At 37.0% G+C, this 23,583-nt stretch overlaps 1 protein-coding gene across 1 annotated transcript in view; it reads left to right on the top strand.

Annotated features, from left to right (window-relative positions):
* The first annotated feature begins 1,316 nt into the window (after positions 1 to 1,316).
* VN2R558 (vomeronasal 2 receptor 558) overlaps positions 1,317 to 23,583 on the top strand; it is a 38,821-nt gene continuing 16,554 nt past the window's right edge. Inside the window, exons 1-2 of the mRNA NM_001099567.1 lie at positions 1,317 to 1,510; positions 5,991 to 6,282. Coding sequence (NP_001093037.1) covers positions 1,317 to 1,510; positions 5,991 to 6,282 — 486 coding nt within the window. The remainder of the gene's footprint in view (positions 1,511 to 5,990; positions 6,283 to 23,583) is intronic.

The raw sequence follows: 23,583 nt of genomic DNA on the forward strand, positions 1-23,583 counted from the left end.
TACTCACGTGACCAAAATGGAGAAACAGTCTCAGAGGCCCCCACCTTCAGCTTCCTTCAGAGCAAGCTTCTCAGAGTACACTGCCACCACTCCGATCAACTCCTCAACCCCCCTCGAGTCTTCAGACCCCCCCTGATCTTTAAGGAAACCATCCAAGTTGCCTCCCCTCAGTTCTCACATCTACCAATCACTGTCCATCAATTTCCCTGTGCCAATGGAGGCTCTAGCTTAACCCAGGACCACCCAGAGGCTTTGCACATGTCTGTTGAAGGTCATATTTTCAAATAATTAAATCTTTGATCCTTTGCTACAGCCCTTTCTAAATCCTGTTAACCTGAGTAGGGTAGAGATTGGAATAATTAAATTTTGATCTAGGCTGCAGCCCTTCCTCAATCCTGTTAGGACTGAGTAGGGTGGAGATTGATTCCAAGTATCTCCATTGTATCAATTCTAAAATCAATCATGACTCAAAGAAATTCCTGTTCTATGCTTAAGCATAGGTCAAAGTCCTTTCCATTGTTCAGCAAAAGGTTTCTGTCCTAAAGTAATCTGAAGAAGGGAAGAGAAGGAACCTCCCATGCCAATGGGGTTCCCATTCCAATAGACTATCAGTAAGAAATTTTCCAAGTATGAAATATCCCAATGGTGAAATTTCCAACATTTATAAGTCTAAGGAATTTTGAGGTTTACACTATAAAAGCATTTTCAAAGTACCCAAGTAATGATTTCATTCTGATATAAGGGAACATTTCATGATGTTTCTTCCTCACAGGACATTTGTTGAACCTAGAATTATTTTGCTTAGGAGGCACTTCTGTATTAGAGTCCCTGCTGGGAGCAAGGAAAAAAGAATCCAAAGCATAATTTTGCATTTATTATTTTCCCTTGCCTATAAAGACTCAGTTGGAGATGCCTGAGGCAGTCTTTTCCCCCAGAGTCCATCATGCACCAAGATTTCTTTGTGGAGTCTGCAGTAGGAGGAGTAGTCCCCATCCAGTGTCTAAAAATAAGCATCCTATTAGACAGAGTTCTGCCTAAAGCAAATGAAACTATAAAAAGCCCATTCATCTTGCACTTACTGTCTTTGTCTTGGACATTGACCTGACTAATGTCATATTATGTTTTCTCAGGTGAAGCAGACCAGAACCTAAGCAGCTACAAAGCAGGACAATTCCTCACAGTCTATGACTAGAGCAGCCAACTTTAGTCTGAGTGGCTTATTGGATTCCATAGACTTAGAACTTTGGATAATTTTCAGGGAAATGCCTCATATTCAGAAAAGTGTTTCTCAGTTGCTTTCTTTTCTTATTTTGTCGATGCTTCTGGAGCTTCCAGGCTCTGGGCACAGAGTAGGGAAGCTCCCCTGCTTCCACCAGAATAACCCCATTATTTCCCAGGATGGAGACTTGGTGATTGGCATCTTTTTATCCTTGTTCTCAATTGAAGTGAACAGAGCAACTGGAGCAGAACTCTTTGAAAGTCCTCCTAACAAAGCTTGTAAGCCTTATCAGTAAGTGCATTTCTATCCATCTGGGCTTATTTTCAACACAATGACTAAAATGATGTCTTTATAAACAACAGAAGGGCAGGCCCCTGCAAAGTGAGAAAATGGTGTTCTCTCCCTCTGCTTGCCTCTGAAATATTTTTACATTCTTCTCAATTTCCCCTATTCTGATTCACTTTAACAGTTGAACAGAGAAACCATCCAACCTCTATTTTCTCCTTCACACTCTCCTCCAAAGTACCTATACCCAGGAAACTCAGTCCTGAGCAGGCTCAAGCTTTTATTGTCTTGCCATGCCTGCCATAACCTTGTCTTGATACTTAATCATTGAATGTAGAACCTAGGCCCCCTAGGACTAGATTAATAACCTGAAGCAGCAAAAGTTCTTGAGGCCTGTTCCACTTTTTCATCCTTAGGCTGCATTCTTGTTGTTGAGTTTTAATTATATGGATCAAGAAGAAATGTACCCTTTCCAGAGTAATGAAAGCCGCCCAATTTCCTCTCCACATTTGCATGTCTCTAAACAAGTTAATTTTCTATTTTAAGAGTCCTATAACCTCCTTCTCCAAAGATGTTGTATTCCTCCCACTTCCCCAGACATTGGAAAATACACCATCAGATCTTTTCCCTCTAATGAGTGTGGAAATTGCTTTTTTCCCTCAATTATTCTTGGCACTAGTTACATATTCATAATAATGCAGTCTAGGCTAGACTGACCTAACCAAACTGACTAGTTCAAAGTGGGATAAAGCATAAAACTGAGGGCTCAGTAGACTTGAGTTTATTGGGAGGAGAGAAGAATATTCAGGGCATAGTTTTAATAAAGACTGAGTGAGAGTTAGGGGATATATTTCTGTTAGGAATATGTTTCTGAGACGCCACAGTGATGCTGGAGGATTCTGATTGTCCCCAGCGGTCTGTGAAAGACTTGTTTTGTTTCTTTAGTGCAGTTTGGTTGAACCAAAGGTATTCAATAGAAGTAGAAACAGACTACCTTTCTTGGATTGTAACAAGATGTACTGGCATCTGTGCTGATGGCCAGGCCCTAGTTTTGTGCTTTGTTTTATATTAATTCCTTTAGTAGAAATCCTGGATTACTTAACAAGATTTCTGTGTCCACAAATACAAACTCCTATCTAAGCCTCTGTAAGTCTGCACTAGAGAAATTGGTTTCAGACTAAATTATACCAATTCCTGGACAGTTTCACTTAGAGAGATATAAAAAGCAGATTAGGATTCAACTTGGTCTTCTGCCTGTGGGATATTTTCTTAGGTTCCCTGTGCAGTATGTAGTGAAAGTTGTTGTCCTGGATTTAGGAAAACCCCTTTGGAGGGGCAGCCTTACTTGCTGCTTTGACTGCAATCCATGCCCAGAAGGGGAAATTTCCAGTCAGAAGAGGAAGTTATAGAAAATAACTGATATGTTATTCTTGTACAGTCACCTACAACCCCCAGGAACATCACTGTCAGAGGAAGTGGGCATATGAGGTCAAAGAAAACCGAAGAAATATCCTGAAATAAGTAATCACTAAATTTACCCTTATTCTTGTCCTGGATATACTGGTTAGTGTCTAGAGCTTATGTATATATGTGTGTGTGTGTGTGTGTGTGTGTGTGTGTTACTGTACTGAAATGGAAGCCCAGGAAGTCTGGCAGGAAATCCAAGGTACTGATTGAAATGAGGCAGTCTGAGTGTCTCCGGATATGCAGAGTTTTTTAGGGTGAGTGATTTAAGGTGAGATCAATATAGTATATCACTATAGTATAAGATCAATCTACAAAGATCATTAAAGTAAGTTGATTTCCTGCTCAAATACAGAATAGTGACCATCACCATTACACACACCTATCCAGGGGGGAATGGGATGTTCCCTTGCTCTATCATTACGACACCTGGGACTGTGTTGTGAGTCCAAGAGTACCAGGACGAGTAGATTTGTGCTAGAAGAGATGAAATTTTATGGGACTTGAGTGTTAGATAAGGGAAGTGAATATCAGGCACCAGCTGTCTCTTAGCTACAAAAATAAGGAAGAGGGAAGAGAGCAATTAAGTCTTCCCTGCAGTTCTTCTGACACCTAAATAAGGGACACAACCTGGAAGTTTTTGTGAACTACAACTACCCCATCAAGATGTTCTTTTTTCCCTCTCCCTTCTCCTTCTCTCTGTCTCTCCTTCTGTTTCTGTCTCTAACATTTTATCAACCTTCTGTCTGTCTCTTTCCCTCTGTCTCTTTGCCTCCATTTGCTTTGATCCTATTTCCCTCCCTCTCTCTATCTTCCTCTCTTTCCTCTACTTTGTCTCTCTCTGTGTCTCCCCTTTTCCCTCAATCTCAACATCTGCTATTGCCAAGCATGATACACTTCCAAACTGGATTTCACTGAACTTTGTATGTGTGTGTTTTTTTTCCCCAAGTGAGTATGTCCATCCAAAATGAGAAATCTCTATCCCAGGACAAGGAAAAAACACTTTCTAGGACTACAATTCTAAAAATTCATATAGTTAGGTTTTAGAACATCTCAACTTCTGCCCACGGAGAAAAAAGTCTAAATACCCAGATATTTCTGGTGAAAAGGTGAGTTTGGTAAGAGGACTCAACAATGGAAACACATTGGTACTGCTTTCCAATTGACTTGAAGAGAAATTATGTATTGTAATTCTACTCTACTGATTGTTTGATGAACATCCAAAGAAAGCCATGCATACTCTCTAAAGATGCTTTTTGATTTGAATGGAAGAACTAGTCCCTCTGCTGAATTTCAGAGGCATCCCCCTGACATGGTAAGGTCTTTCAGATGGAATTATTGGTAGACCACATTGTACTATTTGCATCCTGCTCTGGAACTTTAGAAAAATATCTAGTATAAATCTATACTCCACCTGAAGAGTTTGAATTCACTCTCTATACATTGCAGACACTTTGTAAAATGATTTATTAAGTTTTATAATCCAGCAATCCTGGTAAGCACTGTTCTAGTGTTGCCTCAAGTAATTAGCAAACCTTGGAGGATTCATGTGAACAAGAGAGAGTCAGGTCAAGTGTCTTAACACCACCAAGGCATGATTAAAGGAAATCTGGCTTGATATATTAAAGGTCTGATCCCTTATGTCTAAACATTGTACCTAAACTCAATAATGAAAATATTTTACTCGCAGAGAAAAAAGAGGGGGTTATTACTAGTCCGTTATTAACAAATTTCAAAACAATCATATTGCTCCCCACAACTCAGCTCTGTAATGAGTCATATTGTCTTTAACTCCACGATGCCACTCACTGTTTGGTTCTTTGTTATTATTCCCTAAAATCTGTTTAAAAAGAGCCATCCTCTTCTCAAGGTCTTTGACCAGAGACAATGTCATTGACACATCCTTTAATAAAATGACCATGCAGTCTTTCAATTTTCTTCTAAGAATAGCACTCCTTTATAAAAGCAGTGGTTCTTCTTCTGTCATCACTCATTCAAATTAAATAGAAAATAAACAGAGCAGGAAAGAAGGGACATAGAATCTGAAATTCCCAGAAACCAAGCAAGTTACTTCTCTAAACAGAACTGAAAATTTTGTGGGTGTTTTCACATTAATTGATTCTGACCTGTAATACTTTGGCCTCTGTTAAAACAGGACCAGATTTTCTGAGATGTGGAATCTACTGGTTGAATCTTACTGGTTAGATATATTTTTATAACATTGTCAAAATAATAGTTATCTTTTTCTTTTTTATTGACTTCTTGGTTAAAAACTTACTAAGCAGAAATCTTTTAAAAGACAATTTTTCAAGTCTTAGTACCTGCACCAGAAAGGAAGGGAGTTAGGAAAAAGGAAGGCTGAGTGAAGTCCTTATCTTGTTTTGGAAAGGTCATGCAGGACCTTCATCTTATACCCAAAGCCCAAATTCACAGTACCTTTTTTCTGATACCTATATGAGTGTTTGTATAATTTCCTCTCCTCTTCCACAAATACTCATATATTAAATTAATCCTCACCTTTTGTGAGCCATAATGCCCTCCATAGAGCCTTCCCTTCTTTCTTCAGGAGTATGTGGTCTACCTCTACTCATCTTTCTTAGATGTCAGTGCCATTGACCTTTAACATATCCCTTTCCCCTCACATTACATTTACTGATCTATATATTCTGTCCCCCATTGTGATATATGCTTTCAGGAGTCAAAGATGATGCAGATTCTCTACAGGATCTAATATATACCCATATTCCATGCCTATTGTGGAATGAGTGAGTGACTCAGACAGATAGAATCACATAAGATCTTAAAGTCAGTAGTCAACACTATCTCAGTACTCAGAAAAGGGGAAGAATATTGGAACAAGGAACATGGGAAATGTATGTTTATAATACAAATGAAATGAGCTGAAAAACTATTGAAGTCCTTCATTAGTTATATATTATTTGACTTGCCTGGCTGGGGAACTCTTCCTTCTGAAAATTATTCTTTTTGAAAACTTTATTAATATTTTATCACACCCCCGTAGATGGCTGCACAAAAATTATCAGCAGGCCCTATCAGTACTGTTTGCTGTAGAGGAGATTAACAAGGATCCCAAACTTTTGCCCAACATTTCCCTGGGATTCCACCTCTACAACACCTACCACAGTGATGAGAGAACCTTGGAGAGCTCCCTGCATTGGCTCTCTGGAGAGGATCAGCCCATCCCTAACTATAGCTGCTGGGAGCAGGACAGGTCTGTGGCTGTTATTGGAGGGGTCACCTCAGCTCTCTCTGTCCAGATGGGGACCCTGCTCAACCTCTACAAGTATCCACAGGTGAGTCATAATGAACCTGAAATATTCCGTGTCTTTTGAAACCAAAATAATAATAATAATAATAATAATAGCAACAATGAAAATAGGAATTATGAAATGCTTTAAGGTTTTAAAAGTGTTTTACAGAAGTATCTCTTTTGTCTTCACAACAAACCTTTCAGGTACATGCTATTATCAGCCACATTTTACAAAGGTGGATTCTGAGACATAGAAAAGCTAAGTAGCTTGTCAAAATCCTGAAACTAATAAGTTCCTATGGCAGAATTTAACCTCAGGTCTCCTTGACATTAGTTTAATGTTCTCATTGCTGCACCATGGAGTTGCCTTAATCATCAGGAAAAGTGAACCTCTCCTGCAACATTAACCAGAGTGTAAGCTAAAAATAGAATTGAAGTCATTTAGTTTCCAACTCATGAAATAATCTGAGAGGAAACCTGGATATTCTTGTCCATTACAGAGATGTAGTCACTGAAGACTGGAAAAGTTAAAATGTTTATTCCTCATCCTCCAATTCATTGGTGCAAGAGTAGGGACAAGAAATGGCATCCCTAGACTTACAGTTCAATGATCGATCACTATACTACATTTCACTCTATGTGTTTCATCTTTCAGTATCATTTAAGCCATTCATTTTACTCCTGAATTTTTTTGCATCACCTCAAAATGACAAATTCATTCTCATATCCTTGTGTGTGTAGAATCCTTTTGATTGCCTTAATAATGATAAATTCTTAGCAGTTACATGTATCCTCTTCCCATGTGGAAATATAAACAGTTTAAACTTGAGTTCCTTATGATATATCTTTCATATATAGACTTCTATGCCTCAGTTGACTCTGATATTGGAAAGTCAGTTTCTATATAGCTTGCTCATTTCATCAGGAATCCTTCCAAGTCTTTTCATCATTGAGTATCTATATTTTTTCTTGAATAATGATAATACATTTTGCACCATAGGTTATTCTTGATTGTAATTCTAACTTTTTTTCTTTTGAAATGTCATGATCTAAGCCCACCACTCCTAAATCATGTGCTCTCTTGACTGTGGCTGCATGATGATTTATGATTTCGTTCTGGCTTCTTGAATTATTTCTTCTTTGCTCTGGAATTTAGCTATAATATTCCTGGCAGTTTTCACTGTGGAAACTCTTTTATAAAGTGATTGATGACTATTTCTATTTCCATTTTTTTCTTTCTGGGTCTAGGTTATAAGTGTAATGTTCTTTAATTATTTCTTGAAATATGATTTTGTAAGGGGAGATTTCTGAATAAAATTCTTGAATAAAACAAAAATAAATTCATAACAGGCCCTTGTATTAGGGTCTAATTAAATTAAATTTCTGCCCCACAAATCTGTAGGAAAAAATGAAGTAATATTGTATTTACCCATTATAATCCAGGACTACAGGAAGTTGCCATACTATAAGAGAGAAAAAAGGACTAGATTTCTGTGTCAAAGGGAAGTGCAATTCCCTGGTCTGATCTTTCATCATTTCTCAGGGATAGGGGAGCCAGAAGAGCCAATTGTTAGGTACTTTGATAGAAAGTATTTCACAAGGAGTGTGGTTCAAGGAATCCTGCATCTTAACATATGTCAAGCACTGCAACCTTGAGTCTCATACTAGGTTCAAGTCCTTTTGTATTGGCATAGAAGTTCATCAATCCCAGCTTCTATGGCACTATAGAGATGAAGTCTGTGCTCCTTTTTTGATCCCACTTCCTAGAATCAGACACAATCATTAATCACAGTCCCATAACATTTATCAATAAATGGCAGTTTTCCATACTCTAAAGCTTTGGGGTATACATTTATATGCTAGGTAAATGGACATTATAGCTTATTCTATTGCAAAAATCAAAAATAATTAAAAGAAGATCTTCTCAATACTGGTGACATGTGCTTCAAATACAAAAAATGGGAGAAAAAATCTGTATGGCACAAATACTGTATGGCACAAATAAAATGCAACAAAATAGTACAGATCCATTAATAGGAAAGTTTTATCATAATCAATGATCAAATACAATCAGTACAAGTAATTATTCATTATTAACAGAGAGTACTCATTTTACATGGCTACAATGAATCCATGAGTCCCTCTCCCCAATTTTAATAGCTGTCAGTATAATGTCAGTGTAATAGAACTTGGAATGGTCCATCATCAGCAGGTTCAATTGACCCAGTATATTTGAAATACTTTATGTACACACTATCACCTGGGTTTGAATCATGAAGTGAGAAGTCTATGGGGCCTCCCTGAACAGCAGCTCAAGAGTCATGGAGTTCTCACAATTTTGTTTGTAATAGTCTGATATATGTAGCAATTGTTGTATACCCTCCTAACAATGAGGTATAGTCAGAGTTAATGGTTGTACCTGAATAGATGGATGTCCAAATAGCATCTCAAATGGTGAGATGTGTAAATAACCCTGTGTCTGCTTCTGAGATAAAAAAGGGCAAGAGGTAGAATTTCAGGCCATTTTAAATGTGTCTCCATGCACAATTTGCCAATCACAGTTTTAAGTTCTTTATTCATTTGTTCAACTTGGCTGGAGCTCTGGGGATGATGTGGTGTATGCAATTTAGGAGTTATCTGCAAACATGAATAAATTTGTGATAAAACTGAATCAGTAAAATGAGTTCCTCTATCTGAGTCAATATGTGCTGGCAGGCCAAAAACAGGGAATGGTTTCTTTTAAAAGGCTCTGGCAACAAAAGCAGATGTGGCCCAAGCAGTAGGAAATGCTACAGGCTACCTAGTCAACTAATTGACCATGATCAAATAAAATATATACTGTCCAGCTTTTGGCATAAAAATAAAACCAATTTGTAAACATTCAAACAGTGTGTAAGTGAGAGGGTGTCCACCAAAGGCTTTTCCATGAAAAACTTGCTGATTAAAAGCCTGGCAGATAGGGCAGGCTGTACATACTTTAGAGGCTATAGTAGTTATACTGGATGGCTATACATACTCTTTTAACAGAGTCCACAATGCCCTGGGTGCCAAAGTGAACATTTTTATGAGTAGATGGTAAATTTGTTGATAAAAACTCCTAGAGAGCAAGGGTTTTCCTTCAAATTACACCTGTACTCTATTAATCTGTTTTGATTCAACTTTTTGCTTCCATTTTCCCACTTCCTTGTCATTATAGCAAAGGAATAGATCCAAATCATCGGTAATTGTTAGTGGCAGAATTAGTTCAGGTCCTTCTAAGACTGCTAGTTTGACTGTGATATCTGCTTGGTTATTTCCCCTGGAGACAGGGTCAGTGCCACCTGTGTGTTCAGAGCAGTGAATGACAGGTATGGCTTCAGGGAGCTGGATGGCAGAAAGAAGTTCAATAATAAGTCTTCTATTGGCAATACATTTTCCAGGTGATGTTAAGAATTCCTTCTGGAGCCATAGCATGCCAACAGTATGACATATGCCAAAGGTGTAGTGGGAGTCTGTGTAAATTGTGACTCTTTTTTCCTTTGCAATGATATAGGCATATTCTGCACCTTGTGCACTTACATTTGAGGGTAAGGAAGCTGACCAGAGAGTATCAAATTCGGTAACAACTGCAGCTCCTGTATAGAGCACGCCATCTTTCATAAATGAAGAACAATCTGTAAATAATATTAAATCCGAATTATCCAAAGGGGTATCCAATAAGTCATTATGATGTTTATCAGCAATGGACACTAAAGATGTAAAATCATGTAAAGGTCCTCTGGAAGTTGGCAAATCAGGGAGGAAGATTGCAGGATAAAGGATTCCACAGCATTTTAGTGTGATATGTTTATTGTTTAATAGGTTTATCTCATTCCTAGTAATCCTTTGGTCAGTAAATGCCTGTGTCCTGTGTCTTAACAATGCCTTGACCTCATGTTGGTCAGAGGGCACCCCAATACCAGATTGGCTTATTTGGTTACTAAGAAGGCCATGGAAGTTGCTCATATAATGCATGGTGGTGCTCCAGAAGCTACTGGGTCCAGCTAGGTTGAATAATAGGCTACTGGAAGTTTAGCAGGTCCCAAAAGTTGAAGTTAGAACACCTGAAACTAGCCCTTTCTGTTCATATACATATAGGGTAAATGGTTTATCATAATTTGGTTGCCTAGAGCAGAGGCAGACAGAATAGACTGTTTTAAATTTGAAACAGCTATTAGGTGTTCCATTTCTAATTTAAGGGGTTCAAGGACTGAGTTTTTTTTTGTGAGTGCTACAAGGGACTTAGAGATTTTCCCATAGAAAGGGATCCACTGCTGACAAAATCCTGTTGCTCCAAGAATCTCCCTCAATTGTTTTTAGTGGTAGGAGCACTTAATTTTTGGATATTTTCAATGCACCTAAGAGAAATAGAACAGACACCAGTAGTTAAAATCAGCCCAAATATTCTACTTTGGGGAGACACTGCTGAACTTTTTCCTTCCATATCTTGTGTCCTCTTTTATGTAGTTCCAAGAGGAGGTGCTTTCTATCCTCTTAGCACACTTCAGCATTTGTTGAAGCCAAGAGTAGATCATCTACATATTTAATTAACATACTGTTTTAAAATTTTATATTGTCTGTGTCTTGGCTCAAAATTTGTGCAAAAAAGCCAGGACTTTCCATGTACTTTTGAAGCAAAGGAACCCATATCCACTGAGAGCCCTTCCAGGTGAAAGCAAAGATATGCCTGTAATCCTCATGTATAAGGTATAGAAAAGAAGGCTGAACACAAGTCCACTACTGTAAAGTATGTAGCTATGCTAGGAATAGAAGAAATAATAGTATCTATGTTGGAAACTACAGGGTGTTTTTATAACGTGATTGTTCACAGTTCTAAGATCCTGTACAAATCGATAGAGATGCTGGCCATCAGGCCCCAATTTTGGCTTTTTTTAAAAAAACATTATTTTATTTGGTCATTTACAAACATTATTCATTGGAAACAATGATCATTTTCTCTTCCTCTCCCCACCCCCCTCCCACCACCACTCCCATAGCTGATGCACGATTCCACTGGGTGTCACATGTGTTCTTGATTCGAACCCATTTCCATGTTGTTGGTATTTGCACTAGAGTGTTCATTTAGAGTCTTTCCTCAGTCATTTCCCCTCAGCCCCTGTAGTCAAGCAGTTGCTTTTCATCAGTGTTTTAACTCCCACAGTTTATCCTCTGCTTGTGGATAGTGTTTTTTAGATCCCTGCAAGTTGTTCAGGGACATTGCATTGACCCTAATGGAGAAGTCCATTACCTTCGATTGTACCACAGTGTATTAGTCTCTGTGTACAATGTTTTCCTGGTTCTGCTCCTTTCTCTCTGCATCACTTCCTGGAGGTTGTTCCAGTCTCCATGGAATTCATCCACCTTATTATTCCTTTGAGCACAATAGTATTCCATCACCAACATATACCACAATTTGTTCAGCCATTCCCCAATTGAAGGGCATCCCCTCATTTTCCAATTCTTGGCCACCACAAAGAGTGCAGCTATGAATATTCTTGTACAAGTCTTTTTCCTTATTATCTCTTTTGTAAACCTTAAAATTTCTTAGACTTATGAATGTTGGAAATTTCCCCATTGGGAAATTTCATACTTGAAAAAATTTCCTACTGATAGTAAGAACTCTATTGGAATATGAAACTCCTTGGCATGGGAGGATCCTTCTACTTAAGTCTACTTTAGGACAGAAACCTTTTGCTAAACAATGGAAAGGGCTTTGACCTATGCTTAAGCATAGAACAGGAAGTTCTTTGAGTCATGATTGATTTTAGAATTGATACAATAGAGATACTAGGAATGACAGAACCAGGTCTTGGAAACTACAATCTCCACCCTACTCAGAGTAACAGGATTTAGGAAGGGCTGCAGCAAAGATCAAGATTTAATTATTTGAGAATATGACCTTCAACAGACATGTGCAAAGGGAACAGACTTCTGGGCAGTCCTAGGTTAAGCTAGAGCCACCATTGGCACAGGGGAGACATCGACAGTGATTGGTAGATGTGAGAACTGAGGGGAGGGAACTTAGATTGTTTGCTTAAAGAGAGGGAGGTTGATGCTCTGGAGGAGGTCTGAGAGGAGAGAGGTCCTGGAGGGAGAGCTCCTGGAGAGGTCTTGAAGGAGGCAGTGGAAGGTGAACTCAGGAGGAGTCAGGAGGAGAATTTTCTGGAAACATTTCTTGAAAGGAGGCTCTCTTGAAGGTGGAGCCTGAGGTTGGCATGAGAAGACCTTACCTAGAGAGATCTTGGGTGAGTGATAAAACCAACTGACTGATTTATCTCTTAGGACTGAGGTCTAGGCCTTATTGGCTTGAGGCCCTTCATTCTTATTCCTTTCTTACTTTCTCTCTTTTTCTATTGATTAATCAGTGTATTATAAATTAAATTTCTCTATAAAACCCAGTTGGCTTGGGCATATTCATAAATTGGGAATATATTCCCTAGCGACCATCTTATATTTATATAAACCCAAGACACAGTAGAAAACATATTTCAGTGGTCATAATTGTTATATATTTCCCTTGTTCCCAAACATTTTAATTATCACATTTTATGGCTCCCACTCTCTTATCTAAAACTATTTAACACTCAAAAACTAATTTAAATCTAACACTTTGGGGTACAAACCCAGCAGTGCCATGGCTGGATCAAATGGCAGACAGTCTTTTATCACCCTTTGGGTATAGTTCCAAATTTCCCTCCAGAATTGTTGGATCAATTCACAACTCCACCAGAGATGAATTAATGTCCCTACTTTGCCATGTCCCCTCCAGCATTCACTGCTTTCCTCTGCTGTCATGTTAGCCAATTTGCTAGGTGTGAGGTGATACCTCAGAGTTGTTTTGATTTGCATCTCTCTGATTATAAGAGATTTAGAATACTTTTTCATGTGCTTATTAATAGTTTTGATTTTTTTGGCTGAGAACTGCCTATCCATGTCCCTTGCCCATTTATCAATTGGAGAATGGCTTGATTTTTTGTACACTTGATTTAGCTCTTTATAAATTTGAGTAATTAAACATTTGTCAGAGGTTTTTATGAAGATTATTTCCCAATTTGTTGCTTCCCTTCTGATTTTAGTTATATTGGTTTTGTTTGTACAAAAGCTTTTTAATTTGATGTAGTCAAAATTATTTATTTTACATTTTGTGACTCTTTCTATGTCTTGCTTGGTTTTAAAGTCTTTCCCTTCCCAAAGGTCTGACATGTATACAATTCTGTGTTTGCCTAATTTACTTATAGTTTCCTTCTTTATGTTCAAGTCATTCGCCCATTCTGAGTTTATCTTGGTGTAGGGTGTGAGGTGTTGATCCAAACCTAATCTCTCCCACACTGTCTTCCAGTTTTCCCAGCAGTTTTTGTCAAATAGTGGATTTTTGTCCCCAAAGTTGGGGTCTTTGGGTTTGACATAGACTGTCTTGCTCAGGTCACTTACCCCAAGTCTATTCCACTGATCCTCCTTTCTGTCTCTTAGCCAGTACCAAATTGTTTTGATGACCACTGCTTTATAATATAGCTTGAGATCTGGGACTGCAAGGCCCCCTTCCTTTGTATTTTTTCATTATTTCCCTGGATATCCTTGATACTTTGTTCTTCCAAATGAACTTTGTTATGTTTTTTTCTAGATCAGTAAAAAATTTATTTGGAAGTTCTATGGGTATGGCGCTAAATAGATAGATAAGTTTGGGTAGGATCATCATTTTTACTAGATTGGCTCGTCCTACCCATGAGAAGTTAATGTTTTTCCAATTGCTCAAGTCTAGTTTTAGTTGTGTGGAGAGGGTTTTGTAGTTGTGTTCATATAGTTCCTGTGTTTGTCTCGGGAGATAGATTCCTAGGTATTTTATTTTGTCTAAGGTGATTTTGAACGGGATTTCTCTTTCTAGTTTTTGTTGCTGAGCTGTGTTGGAGATGTATAGAAATGCTGATGACTTATGCGGGTTTATTTTGTATCCTGCAACTTTGCTAAATTTGTTGATTATTTCAATTAGTTTTTTGGTTGAATCTCTAGGATTCTTTAAGTAGACCATCATGTCATCTGCAAAGAGTGATAACTTGGTCTCCTCCTTGCCTATTTTGATGCCTTCAATTTCTTTTTCTTCTCTAATTGCTACTGCTAGTGTTTCTAGTACAATGTCAAATAGTAGAGGTGATAATGGGCATCCAATTTTGGCTTTTTAATGGGCAGAATGGGCGTATTGTATTCAGATTTACAGGGAATTATAATGCTTTATTTAATTAATGAATTTATTACAGGGGTAATACCCTCTATTGCCTTCTTTGAGAGAAGGTACTGAGGAATGGAAGGAGGTGGGCTACATTTAGTTTTAATTTGGACAAGGATAGCCAATTTAAGTAGTCCAACATCAGAAGATGATGTGGCCCAGAGAGACTCAGGTATATTGGCTGGGATTTCAAAAGTCTGAGATTCCTTCATCTTATGAGTGTTTGAAAGAAGTACACTGAGCAAAGTTAAGGATTCCTTAGGCAATTCCAGTGATATGGAGCCACCTGGAGAGCAAGTTATTGTGTCTCTGAGCTTGCATAAAAGAGCTCTCCCCAGCCAAATTTATAGGGGAGCCAGGCATCAAGAGGAAAAAATGCTGTACTTCTAGGGGTCCTACACACACCAATCTAGGGCAGAGCTTTTTAACCTTTTGGGGTTTCCTTGACATCCCCATTACATTCACTGAGCCAATGGAATTGAAATCTGAATCAGGTGTACTCTTTAATACAGAGACCTGGAAACTTCAGTGTCCAAAAGACAATCATAATAGGTGTTACCAACCTTTAAGGTAACATGGGGCTCATCAGTATGGGGGGGGCACTGGATAGGGACAATGGACAGTAAAACATTGGGGTCCAGAAAATCAAAGGTTGTATCCTCGGATTCCTGTGTCCCAACCCTGCTATACACCTTCATAGTATTTGGGTACTTCCTTGGACTCCCCCTAAGGGGCATTAGCACCTTGAGTAGTTTGGGGACAAGCTCCACTTAAAATATACTGTTGTGGCATGAGTTAGATTGAGTTAACATTTTCCCAATTTCTATTCCTAAACTTGTTATCATTCCTAAAATTGTGATTCCTATAATCATTATTATAGTTATTATTTCTATAATTGTTATTTCTGCAGTTGTTATTAAAATGCATATTATTTTGATTGCCTTGAATAAATTCCCACAGTTTACCATTTTGTGGCCCTTCTCACAGAAGTAGCAAGTAAGGGATCGATAGTTAGATTCTTGGACAGGTGCAAGTGCCATTGGTTGAGTATCATGCCTTTTTTCCTATTTATAAATCCTATCTCTTAAATACTTTAGTTCTTTCCTAATTGTTTCCATGAAATCATTAGTCTCTTCCTGTTTTTCTTTGTTGTCTTTTGAAACATAAACAGTTTTTCTCAAACTCTTCATGATCCATCTCAGGCCACCTTGGGCAATGAGCTTTAAAATAATTTCTGACTACTTTTCAAGAGTTGTGGACAAAGTGTCTCCTAATTTGTCTAATATCCTTTTCTTTAGAAAGGTCAAAGTATAGGTACCAACCCTCAAACTTAATGACCCTATCCATGAATTTGGAGGGTGTCTCATCATCTGATTTCTTAAGGTTTTCAAAATTTGTCCATGTATCCGTATTTTCAGAACAATCTCTCATTGCTATTAGAATAGCCTCCCTACAATGATATAATTTCAAATAGTCTTCAGAGTTGTTATAATCCCAATCAGGATCTTGAGATGGCCGGTGTGCTGACTATTGTGAACATCATGCCCTCAGATTTTATTGACCTGAGAAATGATTTTTTTCCTCACATTCCTTTGAAAAAGCCTGGAGTGAATTTTCAATGCCTTTATAAGATGTATTATATTGAAAAAAAATATGTCAGCCTTCTTTTTTGTTACCAGAAATAGATCTTCTTCATAACTGGGAACATTGCATGTCAATTCATTTATTTTTGTGGAGTAAAAGGTATGTGGTGTCTTAGGGTTACTACATCCCCATTGTGTCCTACTTTTGGCACTTACTTTAAGGGGAAAAGGAATTTATTGGAATTGGGAAAAGGTAAAGCAGCTTGGGGAGGAACAGTTTTGTTACTTTTGATACTTTCTCAGGGATGGAACTGGTAGTTGAATGGGAGAAGGGACAGGAGAGGGTAAGTCATCAGGAGAAGGAGAAGGGGGATAAGATTAAGCAGGAGTTATAGAGCATGAGAGAGGTGGTTCTGCATCTGGGATATAGGAGAGGTTCTTCCATCTCTATTCTGGGGGAAATAGGATTTACCTCTCTTAATGGTTCAGGAACAGGCTTGTAAAAATTAGATATGTTTTGGATGGGGTCAGTATTTGCCATTCAACCATGTAAGAAGTATTTGAAATTGTCCAATTGAATTTGCATGTTGGCCTGCAATTCAGTTTTAATTTTTTGCATGTTAGCATTTCTTGTCATAACATTTAGGAATAGAAAAGTAAAATTATCTAAGAACATAAGGAATAGGAGGCATTCTGAAACCTTTAGGGTTCCCAATTGGGAAAAATCCAGAAGGCTTTTATGTGGAGTAGTATCCATTTTTATTATATATGTATATAATAAAATATTATTATATATCAATAATATATTAATACATATTAATATATATTGTATATATATTTGTTTATAATTTATTAAATTGCTTGTAATTCTGGATTTTCTCAGTAGATGATGCTACTAGCTAGGGGTTAAAGTCAGGGTGTGAAAATTAAAGGTAAGGGTGTGGTTCCTTTAAAGATGTCACACCTTGATTTAATTAACTCCATGGTTGGAGAGTGGGAGAGGAAACCTTTTGTTGGGGGCCAAATATAGGTGGGGCAACAGGAAGCAGCTGACTTCCCCCTCAGGGTAAAATGCTAGAACCATGTGTTTCTACCATATGCCTCCAGGAATGAGCTTCCAGGCTGCTTTTCTTTTGTATGGCCTGGGGCAAAAATTTTTTTATAAATTATTTTTTATCTTATTTGGGCTATAAAAGCCTCTTAGGAAAAATGGACCAGTTTTTTTTTGTTGTTGTTACTTTAACCCTACTCTTCCTGACTGATCTCCCCATGTTTTACTTCTCACTTAATTTAACTCTAGAAACAGCGAGGTTTGGGAAAAAAGAGATTTTCAGAAGTAAAAAAAAAAAGCTAAAACTTTGTTAATTTTAACTTAATCACTCTAGTAAAAAATCAACTGCAGTTTTATTTTGTTTAGTTTTGTTTTATCAGAGATTTTAGGCTACCAGACAAAATTCTGTTGGGGTAGAGTAGAATTACTTTCTCTCTTGAAAGGGAGTGAAAGCTTTCCCCCAGGTTTTTGCCCTCACAGTGTAATTAAGAAACAGTCTATTTGCTGCCTGTAAGCCAAACCAGCCAGCTCACTGCCAGCAATGTAGCTGAAAGATAGCATCCTCCCCAGGTAAAAACCTGAGGGTCTGCTAATTGAGTCATTTGCCAGAGGTGTGGGTTTGGGAACAGTTTCCCCAGGTGGCATCTCAGGGTCCAGCCACTAAGATTAAAAATGGCTATGTTCTATTTATATTTAAGGGGGAAAGAGAGAGAAAAATGAACTTACATCTGCAGCTGTGCATTGTCAAAATAATCTATTAAAAGCTAACAAGGATAGTAACAAAAGTCAAGGAAAAGTCAAGAAAAGTTAGGAAGATTGAAGGTATTTTGTCACAACCAATGTGGTCAGCCAAATAAATGTAAGGGGGAGACTTAAATGAGTTTTATATAAAATATTGGACTAGAATATTTAAAATAGGGTCTCCAGGAATCTTATGAGATCCCAAAGAGATTTATTTACAATTTATTTACAAAATATAAAAGAGTGAAGTAAGAAAATCAGGGAGAGGATAGGGTTAGATATCTTTTTTTACACACTAAATATTTTGCTCTGACCCCTGACTCAAAAACAGGCAGGGGAGGGGGCAGCTGGGTAACTCAGTGGATCGAGAGCCAGGACTAGAGATTGGAAGTCCAAGATTCAAATCTGACCTCAGACACTTCCCAGTTGTGTGATCCTGGACATGTCACTTAACCCCAATTGCCTAGTCATTACCTCTCTTCTGCCTTGGAACCAATACCCAATATTTATCCCAAGATGGAAGGTAAGGGTTTAAAAAAAAAACAAAAACAGTCAAGGGAGTTTAGTCCTTAGCCGGAGAGGCCTCAACTTTGAGCCAAGGACCTGAGGATTCAAGGGAGCCTCTCTCAAGAAGATAGGTCACTCCTGAGGCTAGTCTCTTAAGAAATTCAGGAAATAAATCAGCTCTTTCACTCACCGTGTGTCAGTTCAAAGGGAGAGCTTTAAGGACAGTCTCACCAAGTACAGGGTCTCAGGTCCAGTCAGCAAATTCTTCATCAGCCTCAAACTCAAACTCAGAACTCCAGAAGAAAATAAAGTACCTCACAGGAAGTTGTAATTCCCTTTTAAAGATACTTTCTTTTGCATCACTTCCTGTTCCTTCCTCCACTTTTATGTCTACCAATTACAGTTAATTTAATGATAATACAGTCTACCAAATACAGTCAAGCTTTGCTTAGGACTGCCTCTGGGGGCAGTCAGTTTGATTCTGATTTGTCACACACTATCACACACGTGGGTCACAGACCTCCCCCCTTAAATGGTTAAGTGAAATGTTTATAGTTTTGGTGATTAAATCTAAAAAAATGGCAGGGGAGTTTTAATCTTCACAATTTCTAGGTGCTTTCTTTGATTATGGCTTGATTCATAGCCTAAGAACCTGCCTGAGCAAATAGAGGTACAAGGCAACCCAAACCCTTGACATTTCAAGCCTATGGAGGAGTCAGGAATCCCAATCTGGACTAAAGTGGGATGATTTGTGTCAGCCTAGAGCAAAGTCAAGAATCCCAGTCTGGGCTTGAAATCAAGACTTCACAGTTTGGGATGAGGACACAATTCACAGGACCAGGGAGAGGGACTGAATCTTTTTGCCCAAAACTAAGCATGGAGTTCCAGGATGAGGTAATCAAGGGTGTGCCTGATTGCATCAGGCATACAGTGAGACCAAAAATGTGAATCTAAGCCTGGGGCTAGAGTTTGTTCAGCCCCTAACCTGATCAAGTTCAGAGTGAGAACAAAGCACCCAAACCTAAGACAAGTACTTAAACCATCAGCATCTCAAAGGTAAATTGAATCAGCATTGGAAGGTGGCTCTGAGAGCTCTCAGCCCTCAGATCATCACATCATACCCCAAGAAATGAAACTGGTAAAAACCCAGAAAATAAGCTTAGAATAACATCTAGCAAGGACTGAAGTTTAAGAGAGTACCTGAAACTTCCCAGAAAACAGAGCCTACCTACAACCAGATAAGAAAAATGAACAAACAACAAAAAATCACATAATTCTAAAGAATCTTTATGGGGTCAAAGAGTAAGATACAGACACAGAAGGGGTCAATGGAAGCCAAAGGAAATACATGCAAAGTTCAAAAGAAAAATATGGATTGGGCACAGTTTCTGGAAGAACTCCAAAAATACTTCAAAAGTAATTTAAGAGAGGGAGAGGAAAAGTAGGGAAGAGAAATGAAAGTGATGCCAAAAGAAAGAAAAGTGATGCAAGGAGAAATAAAAGTGATGCAGAAAATGGGCCAAATAAAAAAGAGAACCAAAACTGACAGAGGAAAATCAGGTCTTAAAAGTCAGAATTGACCATCTAGAAACTAAGGATTTCATGAGAAGTTAAAAAACAATAAAGCAGAATCAAAAGAATGTAAAGTCAGAGGGGAAACATCACATATTTAATTGCAAAAACAATTGACCTAGGGAATAGAGCTAGGAGACACAATTTGAGAATTATTGGACTACCTAAAAGCCATGATCAAGAAAAAACATTGGATATCATATTACAAGAAATTATCAAAAATAACTTCCCAGAGATCCTTAAACAAGACAATAAAATAGAAATGGAAAGAATTCACAGATCACCTCCAAAAAGAAATTCTCAATTGATGACTTCCAGGAATGTAATAGCTAAATTCAAGAGCCACCAAGCTAAGGAGAAAATACTTCAAGAAGCCAGAAAAAAAACATTTAAATACCATGGAGATACAATCAGGATGACACAGGATATGGCTGCTTAAGGATCAAAAGGCATGGAATATGATATTCAGGAAGGCAAAAGATTTGGGTTTGTAACACAGAGTCACCTAACTAGCAAAATGAGTTTATTCTTTCAGGGGGAAATGGACATACACTTAATAGAAGATTTCCAGGCATTACTGAGAAATAAACCAGACCTAATAAAAAAATTGAAGTCTTAACACAAGACACAAGAGAAGCCCAAAAAGGTAAATAAGAAAGAGACAATTCAAGGAACTCATTAAGGTCAAAATGTTTATATGTCTACAAGTAAAGAGAATTTCTGTAATTCTCAAAAATTACTCTTAGTAGTAGAGAAGATAGAAGGAATTTACTCAGAAAGAAAATGGAGAAGCAAGCTGATTATGATATGTATATGATGATATGATATGTATGTAAATGTAAAATGGAACAACATGTATGTGTGACATGATATATTCATATGAATGATATGTAAAAAATCAATCAAGGGCTGAAAGAGTAGGTTGCACTGGGAGAAAAGTAGAGAAAGATAGAATGGGGTAAATTTTATAAAGGGGCATGAAAAATCATTACAGAGAAGGGAGGATAAGGGTGGTGAAGGACAATGCTTAAGATTACTTTCATTTAACTGGTTCAGACAGGGAAAAACAAGTATACTCATCTTACCCTACTCATTAGGGTATAGAATTCTATTTTACTCTACAGAGAAATAAAAGGGAAATAAAATAAGGAGAGAGGAAGGTAATTTGAGGGAGTGACAAGGAAGGTGACAAAAAAACAAAATACTGGTGATGAGAAACAGAGAGAAATGGAATAGAGCAGAATCTAAAGGGGATAATCTGATTAAGGACAATACACAGCAATCAAAACACTGAATGTTAATAGGAAAAACTCACCCATAAAATGGATGTGGATAGCAGAGTAGATTAAAAACCATAATTCAACTTTATATTGTTCACAAGAAACACATTTGAGGCAGGGTGACACACAGATTAAAGGTAAAAGGCTAGAGCAAAATTTATTATGCATCATCTAAAATAGAAAAAAGCAGGAGTAGCAATCATGATTACAGACAAAGCTAAAGTCCAAATTGATCTGATTACAAGAGAAAAAGAAGAAAATTACATTTTGCTGAAAGATACTATAAACAATGAAGTAATATCATTACTAAACATTTATTAACCAAATGGCATAGCATCTTAATTTCTAAAGGAGAAATTAAATGAGTCTAAAAAGGAAATTGATACTAAGACTATTCTAGTGGGGATCTCCAACTTCCCCTTTCAGGACTAAACCAAAAAATAAATAAGAAAGAAGTAAGGGAAGGGAATGAAATGTTAAAAAATTTAGAGTTAATAGATATCTAGAGAAAATTGAATAGGGATAAAAAGGAATATATCTTCTTAGCAGTACATGTATATATACAAAGATCAACCATTACTAGGGTATAGAAATATTGCAAACAAATGCAGAAAACCAGAAATAATAAATGCAACATTTTCCAGATCAAAATGTGATAAAAATTATAATTAACACGGGCCCATGGAAAGGCAAATTTAAAATTTCATTGGAAATCTCATTCTCCAAAACTGGTGGGTCAAAAAAGAAATCATCAAAACAATTGAAGCCTTCATTAAAGAGAAGGACAATGAAGTGACAACACATCCAAATGTATGGGATAGAGCCAAAGGGGAAATTTTATATTTCTGTGTGCCTATCTCAGCAAAATAGAGAGGGGGAAAGATCAATGAATCGGGCTTGCAATTTTCAAAATTAGAATAAAAGAACAAATTTAAATTCCCCAGATAAAAACTAAATTGGAAATCCTAAAAAATTAAAGGAGAAATTAATAAAATTGAAAGCAAAAGAACTATTGAACTAATAAATAAGACTAGAAGCTGGTACTTTGAAAAAATAAAATAAATAAAGAACTGGTTAATCTAATAAAAAACAAGAAAGAAGAGAATCAAATAAACAGTATCAAAGATGAAAAGTGTGATCTCACCTCTAATGAACAGCAAATTAAGGTAATTGTTAAGAATTATTTTGCCCAATTATCTGGCAATAAATATGCCAATCTAGGTGAAATGGGTAACTATTTGCAAAAACATAAATTGCCTAGATTAACAAAAGAGAAAATGGAATACTTAAATATTCCCATCTCAGAAAAAGAACTTGAAAAAGCTATCAAGGAACTTCCAAAAAAAAAATGCCCAGGGCCAGATGGATTCACAAGTGAATTCTATCAAACCATTTAAAGAATAACTAATCCCAATGCTATACAAATTATTTGAAAAAATAATCAAAGAAGGAGTTTTACTGAATTCTTTTTATGACACAAATATGGTATTAATTTCAAAGTCAGGCACCAAAAACAGAGAAAGAAAGCTACATACCAATCTCCTTAATGAACATAGATGCAAAAATTTTAAATAAAACACTAGCAAAAAAGACTACAACATGTTATCACAAGGATTATTCACTAGGACCAGGTGGGATTTATACCAGGAATGCAAGTATGGTTCAATATTAGGAAAACTGTACACATAATTGACCATATCAATAATTAAACCAACAGAAATTACATGATTATCTCAATAGACGCAGGGAAAAAAATTCACAAAATACAACACTCATTCCCATTGAAAACAGTAGAAAATATAGGAATAGAAGGACAATTCCTCAAAATAATTAATAATATATATATTAAAGCCATCAGCAAATATCACCTGCAATGGGGACAAGTTAGAAGCCTTCCCAATAAGGCCAGAAGTGAAGCAAGGATGCCCTGTATTACTTTTATTATTTAATATTGTACTAGAAATTCTAGCCATAGAAATTAGAGAAGAAAAAGGAATTGAAGGGATTAAAGTAGGAAATGTAGAAACCAAGTCATCACTTTTTGTAGATGATATGATGGTATACTTAAAGAATCCCAGAAAAATTATCTAAAAGTCTAGTGGAAATAATTAACAACTTAGGAAAGTTGTAGGTTACAAAATAAATTCACATAAATCAGTAGCATTTCTATATATTTCTAACAAAACTCAGCAGCAAGAGTTAGAAAGAGAAACTCCACTTAAAATCACTCTGTACAATATAAAATATTTGGAATCTATCTGTGAAGACAAACATAGGAATTATATGAACACAACTATAAAACACTTTTCACAAAATTAAAACTAGATCTAAATAATTGGAAAAAACATTAAGTGCTCATATTTAGGATCAA

Source organism: Monodelphis domestica, chromosome 3 (genome assembly GCF_027887165.1).
Source record: "Monodelphis domestica isolate mMonDom1 chromosome 3, mMonDom1.pri, whole genome shotgun sequence".
In the NCBI taxonomy this organism is placed as follows: Eukaryota; Metazoa; Chordata; class Mammalia; order Didelphimorphia; family Didelphidae; genus Monodelphis; species Monodelphis domestica.